Source organism: Odontesthes bonariensis, chromosome 3, assembly GCF_027942865.1.
Source record: "Odontesthes bonariensis isolate fOdoBon6 chromosome 3, fOdoBon6.hap1, whole genome shotgun sequence".
NCBI lineage: Eukaryota > Metazoa > Chordata > Actinopteri > Atheriniformes > Atherinopsidae > Odontesthes > Odontesthes bonariensis.
Window position 1 is genome coordinate 26,362,097 of NC_134508.1, and position 15,011 is coordinate 26,377,107.

The window sequence follows — 15,011 nt, forward strand, 5'->3', positions numbered from 1 at the left end:
CATCTTACCTGAGTTGAGTACTTGACCCGGAGACGTTCGGCCTCACAACCTTTATCGCAAACTCGCATCTGCCTCTCTCTTTCCAGCTCTCTTCTCAGCCGCCCACAGGACTCTTCTGCATCCCTCATCTTCCTCTCCCAATCCACGCGAAGGCGCTCAATCTCCTTTCGCAGATTTCGTTTTGCTTCAATGGCATCACGAAGGCGGCCTTTTTTAGCTACTGTGACAAACTCCAATTCCTAAAAAGATTGGAATTTTGTTACAGATTTAATGTTAAAATTCCTATCACTAGAATGTTATTCTTTTCCCAAAGTGAAAAAAATACACGGGATAGTTAGGTACCTGCTGAAGGCTGCGTTTGGCTTGCACAGCAACTGCCAACTTCTCCTCTTGCTTCACTCTCATCCTGACAATCTCCTGCAGGAGTTTTTCCCGTGCCTCTTTGGTGTCCAGGCCAGCATACAGCATCTGTCTCATGGTGTCCATCTCTGGGCAAACAGTACCTGCCAACCAGGAAGGTCTTTCCTGAGCCCGAGCAACGCTGTGAGGCGAAAGACTCTGAGACACACTGGTGCAGAGCGAGGGAGGTGAAGTCAGGGATGAGGCTGGACCTGGGGCTGGACCTGGGGAGAGATTTAATGGAATAATATTCTAAGATGGTGGCAACAAGTGTATTGCTCTGTTAAATGTAGAAGAATGGGTACAACAGATACTATAAAGACTAAAATAAAATGTGACTACATTATTGTTTAGTTATTTACTGCATTTCAACTGCTCAGAAAAGCTGTGTGTTTTTGTAGGGAAAAAAAAACAGGAATATTGGGAATACAAGTTATTTCTCTTGTATTTCTTCTATTTGACACCAGGTGGCGCAGTTGTACAACAATCACACAAAAGTAGCTCCTCCTTGGCTTATTTCCAGTGTTGCTCACTGTGCAATAAAACTTGAAAATGAGGAATTTGTGTCTTATACACACTTATTGTGGAACGCTCAACTGTTTTGTCCTTATGATGCTTCTTAAGTTAAGTTGATGGTTTGTACTAACTGTCATCACAGTCGTCCACGTCGATCTCTCCATCCGTGTCTAGGTCGTCAGCTCGATCAGTGGCGATGGAATGGTCTGATTTTGCTGAAGGCTGTGTGTCACCATTATGCAGATCCTGAGTGGAAATGGCTGCAGGCCCCCTGCCAGGAGTGTGGCTGTCCTTGGGATGGAGCAAGGGGGCCAGGGGAGCTGGCAATGTCTCCTGACTCTTTGAGCAGGACCTGTGGGGAAAAAATATAAGTATATTTAAATCCTTTCCTTGGTCATCTAACAGATATTCTTTATTCAACAGCTAAACAAGTTTGTTTGGAAGACTTACCTCTCTGTCTCAATTTGAGCTGCTGGTTTCTCTCTTTCTGTTGCTTTAGGAGACCAGGGGCGGAAAGCAGAGGGCCTCTGTTTCAGTTGGACCTGTTTCAGATCCTGGAACAACAAACAACAACAACAACAAGCTCAGATAAACTCAGTGAACTGCCACTAGAATGTCAAATCAGCCACGACCAAGACATTCAAAGACCCCTCTTCACTGAACAAGGCCAGATGATGGGAGGTCATACGTAGATGATTATGTAATGACTGAAAGGAACATCAGGTTTTACGTCACCCTTATGATCTCTAATCTTAACCCTAAATCTGGTTTCATACCAGCAATGTAGACATACAGCGTACAAACCTTGTGTGCAGACTTGGACAGCGTTTGTAACCAATCAGGTTTCCTGTCTTTGCCAGCTGAAGGAGACTGTAATTTGTCGAATTTGGATCTCTTGGGTGGGATCGGGCTGGGAGACTAAAGAGAAAGGAGAGAAAAAGTGGTTAATCACCACGATAAAACGCAGATATTACACCATGGAGTATGGTTTATATTTCAGGAGCCCACAACTTCTAAAAATGCAACGGTATGACTGTAAATGGTATTATTCATAAGCGAGACGCGGATTTGTCAGAACATGAAGTGATGTTTTACAATTTTTTTCCCACAGTGAAAGAGCAGAAGGTCATGGAGAGGGAGAAAATTATAGAGAAGTCAAAGAGAGGCAAGGAGCATAGAAGATGCGTTTGTATAAGTGTTCAGTCTGAGTTTGGCACGTCTGCATGTTTGTGTGAGTGTGTGTGTGTGTGTGTGTGTGTGTGTGTGTGTGTGTGTGTGTGTGTGTGTGTGTTTGTGAGTGGGGCTATGAGCTGAGCAGACACTCAAGCTGGTCTGGCTGGCAGCCAGTATGGCTACATTGCTCCCTGCCAGGGAGAAGAGGCGCCGTCAGGTGGAGCAGATCGACTCCACGAACCACAGAAATATAGCAATCCAGAGACAGACACAGACAGAGAGGAAGGCAAATTAAAGTAATTGCACTCAGATCTGACAGAAGATGGAGTAGAAGTGTTCTGAAACAGTTTCACATTGATGCAGATCAGCCAAGTCATGTACAGTTTTGAGGGGAATCTTGAAACCTAGAGAGGGAAGTATCTGTCTTGTTAAGTGCCACAAAATGCTGAATCCAACAAGTTTCTTTTTTTCATGGATATATTGTATGCCTTTATGTGTGGCTAGCTGCAGGACCAAGTGTTTAGATAACTAACCTCCTTAGCCCTCAGGTCTGCACTTGTTAGGGAGAGGATATGTTTACCTAGGTAGGCAAGGAGGCCAGCACAGACCTGCCTGTCACTCCTTTGCTCACTACAATGACATCCTGCCTGAAGGAATGGCCAACACCCCCATCTACTCATGTGCAACTCAAGAGAAATGATTACTACCCTTTTTCCTCAATGAAAAAACACTCCTGTGGGGCTGCGCATGTTTTTGAAATCTTCATCGCTGCTTTGCTGTAATCAACCAACAATAGAAATTAACGATCAACTGCATCTAGTGAGAAGCCCAGCTGGTAATGAATCATGTCTAACAGATTTTCTACACAAAGGCAGACTCTGCGTGTGCTCACATAGCTCTGAGTGGGATGTGTGTGAAGGTGGGTGGGTGAAGGGGTGTAGACATGTATCTGTGTGTGTGTGTGTGTGTGTGTGTGTGTGTGTGTGTGTGTGGGAGGGCATTTGTATTTGTAGGAGTGCGTGTGTGTGTATGAGGAAGGAGGCGTTGAGTTGAGTCTGGCACAGCATACCTGAAATACAGATATCAAGCAGTCACTCTGCCAAAGTTCTGAAGCAAAATGAGTCATCTGAACAATTATTAATCACGAGTCTTAATAGTTTTTAAGCTATCTATGAAGGTTTGAAGTATTTAATGGGCAGGAAATGCTCTTTAAAGATGATACCTGGGCTGTGTTGGGCAGCATCTAATTTAATTTTCCCCATATGTTGACAAAATTATAAAATGACAACCCACAAACCGTCTCACCTTCTCACAAAACACAGGCTTTCATTCTCAGTTACACTAATGCAGTATAGGCTATGTAGGGGAAGTTAAAGTGAAACTTCACAGACTAATCCAGATTTAAGATAAAACATCATTTTCAAGGGAGTCTGACTCTACAACAGTAGGTTCGTACAGCCACCACAAGGTATTTGTCGGAGCACTCCCCTCCAGTCTCCACCTGCCTAACCAGTCACCACATTACACACCTTTCACACACACGCCAAAGTGTTTGGTTTTGCTACTGTAGGTTAAGTCTTTTAACCCAGACCTTTCCCGACTGCAACCTGCTCAGTGCTGACTCGACCCTTCACCTGCCTAATTCAAGGCTAGTGGTATTCTAAGAGCTGCTGCACTGGTGTAATCAGACTCTGTAATTACTGAGGTGACTGTTGTTTTCCTGACAAAGGATGTCTGCCTGTCTGGTACTATTTCTACCCTGAGGTTAGCAGCTCCAGGAAGGCTGTGAGCACTAGACATAATAGAGCCAGAAAACAGACACTCCCAGACACCACAAGGGACCTGCTGGCTAAATATGACACTGACCTCACAGGAGAGCAGCCGCACGGGCTTTACTCACTACCACATCATAGACATAGCATGGCCACGGAGTCATAACACCCTCCTTGCACATCCTACTGCCTTGCAGGTCCCACAGCGCCTGGATCGGACATCCATCCCTCCCTTTCTCTCACACTGGAAGGAGAGGGAGACTTCCTCTGAGGAGTTTGCTTTGGCTGAGTCCCCTGTGGGAACTGAGTCTTGAGTGGGAGGGGGGGCGGGTCAGGAGAGGGGGACCACAGAGGAAGCACTGAGCTGAAGGAATGTATACTTGAAGGCCAAGTACAGCCTACTCTTTCAGACTCCATTCAAGCATTGGCCTTTTCAACTCGCTATTGTATGATATTTCTTTGAGGCGCTGTAATGAGTGAGCAGTTCAAAGCAAACCTGTGGGCTAAACAGGGTCTAATAGCAGATGGGCAAGAGGAGACATGCTTCATTTTTTAATTAGTGCTCCATAATACCACGGTAATACAAGCATAAGCCCAGGCTATTTTCATGAGGGCATGGCTGATAGTCACACACACAGTACATTGTAAACATGTCAATATCTGTTCGAAGAACACAGCGTTTGACCAGCCCGAATGATAATTTATTGATATGTTGCTAACTAGAGCCTGGTTTGTTCAACAATTTTACTTCAACATAGGGCTAATCAACAATCATTTTTACTGAGCGCTGGTGCAATAAGCCAGTGACTAAACGACGGCTGTCGTTTGTTATCGAGGAGGTTTTAAATGAGAGAAGGCCAGTTGTTCACCATGGTTAATTGATGAGGAGCTCAGAGCAAAGCACAGTAAACATTACAAATAACAGAAACTAAATGAGGAAGTTGCTACTGGGAGATGGAGGAGAGAAGCAGGCTGATTAGAAGTGTGGTAAAGGTGTTGCCCTTGTTCTTGAACTGAAGTTTTAGCTTTATTCTGGCTGTTGCTGTTATAAATAACCAACACACTGCTGAGATGTTTCTGTTAAAAAGAAACACAGACAAGCAAGCAAGAGAACTTGTAAATAAAAAAGTTTAGCCAGATTACCTAAACTACCTATTTATAGACAATAATCCCTCTTAAAAGAAAATGTGAGAAAAGTCGAGCAGTTTTGAGTGAAACAAGGACGATCATCTGTGAACACATCAGGAATGTTTAATAACTGGCAGTTCTGTCGTCTTTTAAAAACCTTATTTATCATGCTGGCTTTGGAGACTGGGCTCATTAACTGCAGCCGTATGGGTTAGGTTCACAACGATACCAGAAAACTACAAGACAATTTAAAATAAACCAAAATGAATCTTTAAAGGTGATTGAGAAAGGTTGAATGGGGCATTAATCCTTGTTCTGTGATGTGATATGTAGCCCAAACAAAATTGGTTGGGTCTGTAATGGCTCAGAACCTCCCTAAAAGGCTCTCTGAAACAGCTATGTTACTATGCTGGGTTTAGAATGCGTCTTTTTCCCTTATTGGCGTCGTTTCAAAGCTTATCTGGCAACCTCATTATGAAATGCAGGTAGGTGTTGGCGCTATTCGGTTGCCATTGCTTGATTGGCTGCCCTTGCTCTCACTGAAAACAGAGCTATAGAGTAATACACTGACTGAAAAGAAAGCTCATCAGAATCAGAATTCGTTTTATTGCCATTGTTAGTGAACAGTGTTCACTAACTAGGAATTTGCTGCGGCTTAAGGTGCAAACATGTAACATAGGATATAATAATAAAAAATAAAGAATAAAAATATATGAATATAAAATGTACAAGGTGTGTACAACAACACACAGTATCCAATATACAGAGCAACAACAGTGCAGCTTCATTAGTGCAATTTTAATGATGGTAAAGTGACTGGGGCAGGTTATGAGGTGATTATGAAATGTTCATAAGTCCAACTGCAAGGGGGAAAAAACTGTTTTTGTGACGGGAGGTTCTGGTCCGAATGGACCAAAGCCTCCTGCCCGAGGGGAGTGGAGAAGGGTCAGCTGTGATCTGACCTGCTCGCCCCATAGTCCTGGAGACGTGCAGCCGATCACCTTCTCAGCGGAGCGCACAGCTCGCTGCAGTCTGTGTCTGTCCCTGTCGGAACTGACCATCTACTGAGCTGCTCGGAATCGTGCAAGGTTTGTGAAACTGTACTCCGTGAAATGCGCAGAGCAAAGGAAAAGTCGGCGGTTGTATGTACAGGGGATGCTGTTAAAAATAAATAAAAGCCATTGATCGCGAACATTGCTTTCCGGGGGAAGAATATGTAACGATCGTAGTCCGCTTTCACAGCCTTGGAAGGCTCACCTGTTCCTGTTTCTCGCCGAAGGGGCGTGTCTGAAACGGGATGGCTGTGGATTTGGGTGTGGTGGGGGCGATTGCTGAAAAAGTGACAACACTTTTTCACAAAAACGGATTGGGGGATATTCTGGGGGATATTCAAAAAAGGGGAGTACTTGAAACAGAGGTTCTGACACTTGCTGGCACTTCGTGTGTACTCCCCACAGCGGGGAGACTCAGAACTAACACCAAAAACGTGAAAAAGACGATTTTGATTCTCTATCCCCTTTAACTTTAAGGAGAATTAATTGGAAAGGTCTGGCTGAGAGAACATGTCTGTACGGGAAACAAGAGGCTAGAGCTAATAGCTATTTAGCTTAAAGATTGTAAAGTGGGGGTAAAAGCTATCCTTTTCCTTTAGCTTTTATGCTAGACTATAAGATAAATGTCTGCTAAATGGCCTGTAGTCTGTCTTATATTAATTGTACAGACAATGACTATAAACTGGCAATTCCACCCTACTTTGTGTAATCTTGCCAAGTCTGTATATTTTTCATGTTCTTCACAAGCACACTGACAGAAAGGCTAACATGAAAGACTCTAGCATCTGTTGTGGAAAGATAGAAAAAAAAAACAAATGAAATTAGCAAGAAACAAAACATGGTGCAGCACTCATCTGGTGAGACAAAAATAGTTCCCCCAGATGAAGTTCCTCGGGCAATGGTCATACAATACCAGCGTACGCTGCATGATAGCACAGCATTAAGAAAAGTGCACAGCAACAAGACACAACAGTTTCAGATTACGGCCTCCTTTCCCCTCCTAAACCCCTGAATGTAATCCCCAGGTCGACATGTGCTTAGTGGGGCGCTGTCTCACTCAAGGGCACAGCAACTGGCATGGCTCGCTCGGGTAACAGCCTTAGTTGGAAGTGAGAGAATACTAGTTTTAGTAATGTGATCCCTGTAGCTCGGTGTGGATGGTCACAGGGATGCCTTGAGCTCTCCATTCAATCAACGTAAATGGTATGACAGTCCCTTGATTTATATAAAGCCCTGAGGTCACCTCGTACAGTAACAGCTGGGGGGAAATTATCTGTGTCTGCTCAGAATATCTGTGAAACTTTATTTCTGTTCCAAACACACAGCTTCCATTTTCCCTCTCTAAATCTTAGCTTAATTTATCAATTTACCCTGTCTCCAGTGTGTCCAGTTTGAGGATATTTTGTTTATTTAGTGAACTGAGCCTTGGAAGTATGGTCACAAGAAAAACAGCCACAGGGTTTGGCACAAGGCCGGCATTACAGAAAAGCTTATTGGATTGTCCTAATTGTCTTTGGGATTGAGACTTGACGAGGTCTGAGATGGATGCAGGACAAGCTGCTCTTCCTAAAGGTAGAAAATCTCATCAGATCCACACAGCTCGACACATATAGCTTCAATGCAGAGGAACAGAACATCCAAGGAGTGCTGGGACATTGCACCATTCTGAAAAGTAACTATATATATATATATATATATATATATATATATATATATATACATGTGTGTGTGTGTGTATTTTTTATCTTGTAACTTCTGTTCTAAAAAAAACAAAACAAGATAGAGACAAAACTGCAAGCTCACACCTTCAAAATAATAGTCCACAAGCCAATAGGTGATGTCAAGCTGTCCCTTATATGAAGAGTCCGTGGCCCTAAATGAGGTATACAGGTATGGGGTGTCACACATGGTACAGATGGAAAACGTGTGATTTGAACGTAAACCGACTTGGCCTCAAAGCTGCAATGCAATTGGCAAAAAGCACAGATGTATTGGCCACCTGAAGGCAGCAAAAACAAGCCGCAAACATAATATTCACATATAACGGTAGTAAGTTTGTATACAGAGCCACATTAGCATTCATCTTAAGCCCTGTTTCTGTTTACTAGACAAACGGATGAAACATGAATTTATCCTTTTAGCTATTTTTTTCTTTGAGCCCCTTTATTTTCTGTGGAAATGATCATTTGGTTATTGAGACAACCCTGGTTCTCTGAAAGCTCAATTAGGTAATTGCCAAGTTGGTTTGGTTGTGTAAAACTTTATTACTGAGTAGTTCTATTGTTACAGTGCAGTTTTTTTTTTTTTAAACAAATTTCCAAAGAAACCAGTTTTTGAAAAGCATTTTCTTTAAATCAGCAAAACTTCTCAATTTAGGAATCTTATGAAATGATAATACCCTGACATACAAAATGGTGGAAATCGTTTCACAACTTGAATCAGCAATAAACATTATGGTGCAAGTGTGGATGGAGTTTTTTTTTTTTTTTTTTTTTGTACTGTACAGCTACTTTTCCATTCAATTCACTTCATTCACTGCCATTGTGCGTCACATCCAAATCTGGATTAAAACTAATAAAACACACTAATCTTTTGCTGACAAGTTGAATTTCTAGTGTCCTCTTCGTGAACAGAAACCTGCTCCTGTATGAGGTTAACCGCCTGTGTGTAGGGAAAAAAAAAAAAAATCATCTCGCTGGTGAGAGCAAACAAAAAGAAAGATTACTGTATTACTGCATGTGGAGAAATGAATTCCACTTCAGGTCCAAACATGGCAACCATAACAGGGACATGCCTGTCTGCCTTTTCAACAGTGTGTTGACAGTTGCATCCAAATCACTCTCCCCCTCAGAGGATAACCTCACAGTAACACCCTGACTAAAAGACGTGAAACAGATATCACAATAGATTACATACTATTACCATGAGCACGACTAGTACGATTGTGAGTCAACGTTATCTTACGAAATAAAACATGTTGTGTGATTTGTGTATTTATAGGTGCATAAATGCCAAATTGAGCGGGTAGTCTGAGCCCTCCTGCTGCACTGCTGGAACAAGAGAACTATGAACATGAGACCATATAATCTGAGGGAAGATGCAAGGCTACAAACCAGTATAGGCCCTTTCTGGCACGCTCAATGCAATACGCACATACACACGCATGCACGCACGCACAGTGCCTTTATGCTTCTATTAACATTTAGCACACTTATAATGTAGGAGCAGCTGCAGAGCTGACCAGGAGGCCTGAGGGGATGAAGGTTAACGAGAACGACAGAAAGAGAAAATACGCACTCCGCCTTTATAGATTTTAATTTAGTCGTCACGATGGACGCACTGAGGTTCTACTCAATACACACCTTCCAAGCGGAGCTCGAACAAAAGGGAAATTTGTGAGAAAATCTGATCGCAAAACAAACTCTACTTTGTTTCTGGTTGACTTGGATACAAAGGCATAATGGCTTTAGGCTTTTCTGTTGTTCCCACCCTTCTTCTCTTTGGTTGCAGCTTTCAATGATTACAGTAAAAGCTCTGACCTGGCGGTTTCACACAATACAACGACGGCACTTCAGATTGTCTATAATATAGTGAAATAAGTAAATGCCAAGAAAAAAGCCTTTTTTACAAAAAACGGACTGAAATGTTTACCAATCAGGTATTTGTTAAAGATGCTTCCAACACCTGAAATGTAGCAATTCTTCATGCATTTCATATTTCCCCTGTTACTTAAAACTATACAGTGTGTGTTTTGTAATGCCATAACAACATATCTATGCTTGTTTCCTGACTTTCATTTGCGTCTACATGCCCTCATAGATCTTGATCTCTGTTGTGCAGCTGTGCCAACACCACCATTGCAAGTTTAATCCCTTGGCGTTACATTTCCCCTCATCTGATTCCCTGTCCGTGAGCTGAATTAAAACCTAGAAACTGAACTAAAACCTTAATTTCACTTGATGATGGTTGAAGTGAACATTTTCAATGCTTAAAAATCTATTATTTAAGGGTAAATAGCACTTCTATGGTACCTCTCAGCTACAGGGTAAACAGTGCAGCAGTAGATGAATAACTTGATCTATCCATATTTTTTCAGGCATGATTTTTAGATCTAAAAAAATGATACCGGCTCAGTTTGAATGGCTTAGAAATAGAAATATGTGATGGGGAAATGACGTCGTCTTATAAAGCATTTTTGGGAATGTAAAATTAGATTTGAAATAAATAGGTCTACTTCATGACAACAAAAAAACATTTGATGACTAAACATTTTGTATGTGTTGAAACTATGTGTTATCATTTCAAGGGTTTCAGTCTTTTGCAAGAGTAACAAATTGAGCGCCATAGAATATAAAAGAAAGAAATACGTCTATTAATAGACTTCTTTTTAAGAGGCTTTCCACTAATTTAGTATAGCACAAAGCAACAGAGACTGTCTTTCAGTTAATCAAAAAAATGCATCTTCCATATGATTCAATAATAACCCCTCTCTCGGTGGAAATGTCCTGATCTTTTAAACTTCATACCCGCAGTTTCTGTCAGATATATAAATCTCATGGTAACTTTTTTCAGACCTACGGAGACACAGAAAGCTTTTGGTTTTCGTGGGCTAAAAAAGTAGTCAACCTCAACTTCAAAGAAGACACATTATGCCCTTCTCTCACAGGCTGACACGATTTCCTGAAGGGCTGACAAAATGTTTTAGACATGCTTTGGTCAAAATAAAACAAAAAGACAATACCTCCTTTTTCTTCCTTTCACTTACGCTTCTATTTAAGTGGATCATGTCTGGGGTGTGTTCAGCTCAACTCTGCCGCCTTGTTCAGGGTCTGCCTCTTTTGAGATCTGTAGTTCTTAATAACCCTTTGAGCACCTTATTAAAGAATGAGAGAGAGAGCATACTGTAGATAGCCTATAGATAGAAAGATAAATAGAGAGCTCAGACCACACACCAAAGTGAATACTTGGCTAGCAGTTTTATTCTCAAATACCTCATCTGCAGTTCAACCATGGACAGCTGGTAGACCACTGATCCCAATTTTAGGCCCAATCTCATCACAGGTCATGTGCTTAACTGGCTCGAGTGGTTAAGACACAGTGGCTGGTTGATAGCTCAAACAAAAACTCTCGTCATAATTCCTCCATAATGCCTCCGTCCTTAATTAAACTCTGGACTTTTCTGTTGCTCCATTCCTTTATGCTCATTCATGTTTTAAGCAACAGACATTAAGAACTGTTTCTTTTATGGCCAACATTTCCCTGAAGACTGTTTTTGAATCACTACTATCAGTGCTGTACCAATGGTCCATTCATTGACAAATGGGAAATCGGAATTTCCAACTTCTGACTGGTAAATAATTAAAAAATGCAGTTTAAACCTCAGATTTCCTTCTCAGAATATAAAGCGTTTAATAAAGACCTGGTGGTGCATCATTAGCTCATTTACTGCTTAATTTAAGTGAACTATATTACTAAAAATGAGATCTGATGATAAGGCTAAAGAGAGAAAGTGTTTCAACATCCCATGTTTAAAGTACATTCAATGCAGCATCACCTGAAGTTGAAACTAGAGGGATACAGAAGGAAAACACTGGATCACTTTGTAATGTGGTGTAACGTTACCCTGCAAATCTGAACGGCTCAATAAATTACACATATTTAGGTGTAAAAGCCTTGAAACAAGATGCCAGGGTTGTGTTTTTTTTAATGAGTTTTTGAGTTGGTAGTGACTTCAGATATCCAAAAATATGCTCTCAAGCACATAGAAAGTGACTTTTACATGATATTTACCCTTAAAGTGTTCAATCATTAAATCACCCGTGCAGGAAAAGTCATTTAACACTAAAAAGATACAGCAAATAAAATAGCTATTTGTGTATAAATGCAGCATAAATGAAAGATATTAAGAATATTAATTAATGAAAGATGTAAGTAAAAATCAGTTGTTTCTAACTGAGCAGCAACTTTGTCTTTTCCAAAAGAGTACAATGTTTTAACAAATAACTGTCTCAACAGAAAAACTGATTTTGCCAGACTTGGTTTGCCACTGATAAGCGCATCCCTGCCCATATGCAGGGAATCATGCATGGCATTCCTGCCGTAACCAAGCTCTCCCCCGCAACAAGACAGCATGTCCAGTGTCTGACTGGCTGAGTTTTAATCCCGCAGATTAATACTAATGCCACGGAAAAGAAGGCAGATTGACGATTAAAATGTCACTGGATAACCTCCCTACAACCCAAACATTAACAGCTCCAAGTACACAGACAGTTATATCACTCACGGTACCTGGTACTGATCGACTCCTCTGCTCCTCCCTAACAGGGCAGGGACTGTGAGGAAGTTTTGGAGGAAGAGGAGGATGAGGAAGAGGCCTGGTTGACTGACAGAGAGCAACTGAACATCTCCTTAAGGACCTGAACTGAGAACTCAAATAATGATTGCATAAAAAAAAATAAAAATATAATACAATTGTGGACGTTTTACATTCCTGTAGTACTTTTAAGATTGTGAAATATGTGTACCATACAAAAGTCAAAAGTCCTTCAAGTTCATTTCCATTAATCCAATTTATCTGGCCTTTATTGTGATGTCTTTCCATAGTTTTATCAACCTGGAGTAGGACTCTAAACCTCAACTCTAGACATCATCATAAGGTTGTCAGTGAAGGATTTATTTGACCTGGTTTACCAAACTATCAGTCCAAAACCAAAGTATATCCAGTGTACTGTGGCATAAAAGACAGGAGAGCAAGTTAAAGCTGGAGGAGTAAAAACTTGAACAGTTTGGTCTGATTATTAATATACTTTCTGGCTGCTCTAAATTTAGCCTTCTATGGACAGTTCCAGTGGTAATAGTGCTTTTAGTCAAGAATATTTTAGCTAAATATTATGAAGAGGACCAAACCACCAGTCGGAGGCTAAAGGCTGATTCTTAAGGCTGAGTTATACTTCTTTTAACTGCCCTTGCGCTTGCGTCTTGCGCGTATGTTAATGGCTCGAGACATTTATACTTCATTTTGCTTTGTCGGCGCTTGCGTGTGCTGCGTGGCGATTCACCGCCAGGACAGTAGGTGGAGTAGCGGGTTTTTTCAATGACAAGCCTACTATGATGAAAGCAAATTCACCGCCAGGACCTCTTCGGCAAGTCTCTCTTCCATTGATTCATGCTTCTTCTTCTTCTTGTAAATAGCCGGTATTTTGTCAGATTTTCAACACCTTGGGGGTCTAAACGACTACTTTCTCGCCTGAAAATGTTTCAAATGTTGCTAAAGTTATATATTTACAGAGTTTAGCGTATAGCTTAAGGGAAATCAGCTTTTCAGGCCGGCTGATTTCGGCTCGGGCAGGAGTGAAGTGTACTGTGTGTAAACGCTCTGCATACTGTCAGATCGATCAAGTAGTAGGCGGTTTCGACCACAGCCAGTGGCTTGCGCTTGCGTCTTGCGTGAAGTTTAGAAAATTGAGGTGACACACGCAAGCACGCAAGGGGGGGCTTGCAACCGCGCAAGGGCTTGCATTGCGTCTTGCGTCTTGCGTCTTGCGTTGCGTCTTGCGTTACCGACTATAAACCAGGCTATACTCGGCGCAAACGCGCAACTGTTCTGGCTCGAGAACCATTAATGACGTCATCGAAAGCGCCAGCCCCTTCACAGTTCCTTCAGCTCATAAGCGCAGTTTGCGCCGAGAATGCGTCACATTTGCAGTTCTCTCCAGACCAGCGAGCGTCACTGTTGAGGAAACAAGCTGAAAAGCATACGAAGAAAGCATACACAATGCCACCTGTGGTGTCACGTCAGCAGAGGCTGGCACATCTGATGGAATGAATTTACTCTGGGTGTAGAACTGTATATGTATCTCAGAGCTAAGCGGCTGCGGCAAAAACAGAAGAGAAGGTGGATTGTTCGTCCTTTGCAACAAGACGAACTTTGTCAAACGTTGTCCCAGTGTAACTTCATAGACGTGTCGTACAGATGTTTGCACCCTCTCGGTCACCGCGGTCTCTGCAGTGTTCATTTTTTCTTTTTCTTGGTCAGCTGTTTCCGGTTGAGCGAGCGCGAAGTCAGAAAAAAAGTTGTGTGCGCGCCCTTGCGCCGCGCGAGGATTTTCTAGCTTGCGAAGGGGGGCGTGGCGGAATTTTGGGACACGTGACCGTTTGCGCCATTTGCGACCAGCTAGTATGAGCGAGGTTGCGCCGAGTATGAATCAGCCTTAAGAATTTATCTTGCTCAGCCTCTGTTTTTTTTAATTTTTTTTCCCTATATAGTCTCACGAAAAAAAAAAACATTAAATGGTCACGTAACAGAAAACTGTGAATTTGTGCTGATGACGATGAGTTATTTTTTTTGTGCCATTCAGCTCAACTTCCAAAGTAACTGATAGTAAGTAAAGCATTTGAAATGGACGTGTGGTTCCAGCATGTTTTGTGTTTTTAGGATAGGGGGCGTGACTCTGCAGCCGCTAATCCAGGAAAGATGCATTTCGATGTGATGTGTTGTTACAGGGTCAGTTTTAATACAAGCTATGACAGTTTCATAACCTTAATCACCTCCGTTCTAATTCCTAACTTCAAACATCTGGTTTTAATATCTAACCTCAGCCAAGTAGCTTGTGATGTATGAAAAAAGAAAATAATGAGTGACAGGTACACACCCAATGAATGGAAAAAAAAACTTTCAGAGTAAAGTCACTTGAAGGCACCAGTGGTCTGAATGGAGCATGATCTTGACTCTCCCACTTGGCAGTCGGTTGTGGTTAGCGCCACCCTCCAACTCCTCCGACACACAGATGCAGACTTTTTCACCTCTTAAATGAGATGAAACAGTCTTTGTGGGGCTGTTTCCCAAAAATTCTTTGAAACTGTGTTCCTCTATCGAGTTATTTTCGCGTACAGTTATTACACTCCCTGCTGCAATGCTTTTATTTTATGTAAAGCACTTTGAACTGTGTGCATGAAATGTGGTATATAAATA

The 15,011-nt window shown here is 41.8% G+C and overlaps 1 protein-coding gene across 1 annotated transcript in view; it reads right to left on the minus strand.

Annotated features, from left to right (window-relative positions):
• skib (v-ski avian sarcoma viral oncogene homolog b) overlaps nucleotides 1-15,011 on the minus strand; it is a 35,688-nt gene that overhangs the window by 2,205 nt on the left and 18,472 nt on the right. Inside the window, exons 2-6 of the mRNA XM_075461307.1 lie at nucleotides 1,720-1,833; nucleotides 1,366-1,469; nucleotides 1,047-1,267; nucleotides 343-623; nucleotides 9-239 (exon numbers count right to left, since the gene is read on the minus strand). Coding sequence (XP_075317422.1) covers nucleotides 9-239; nucleotides 343-623; nucleotides 1,047-1,267; nucleotides 1,366-1,469; nucleotides 1,720-1,833 — 951 coding nt within the window. The remainder of the gene's footprint in view (nucleotides 1-8; nucleotides 240-342; nucleotides 624-1,046; nucleotides 1,268-1,365; nucleotides 1,470-1,719; nucleotides 1,834-15,011) is intronic.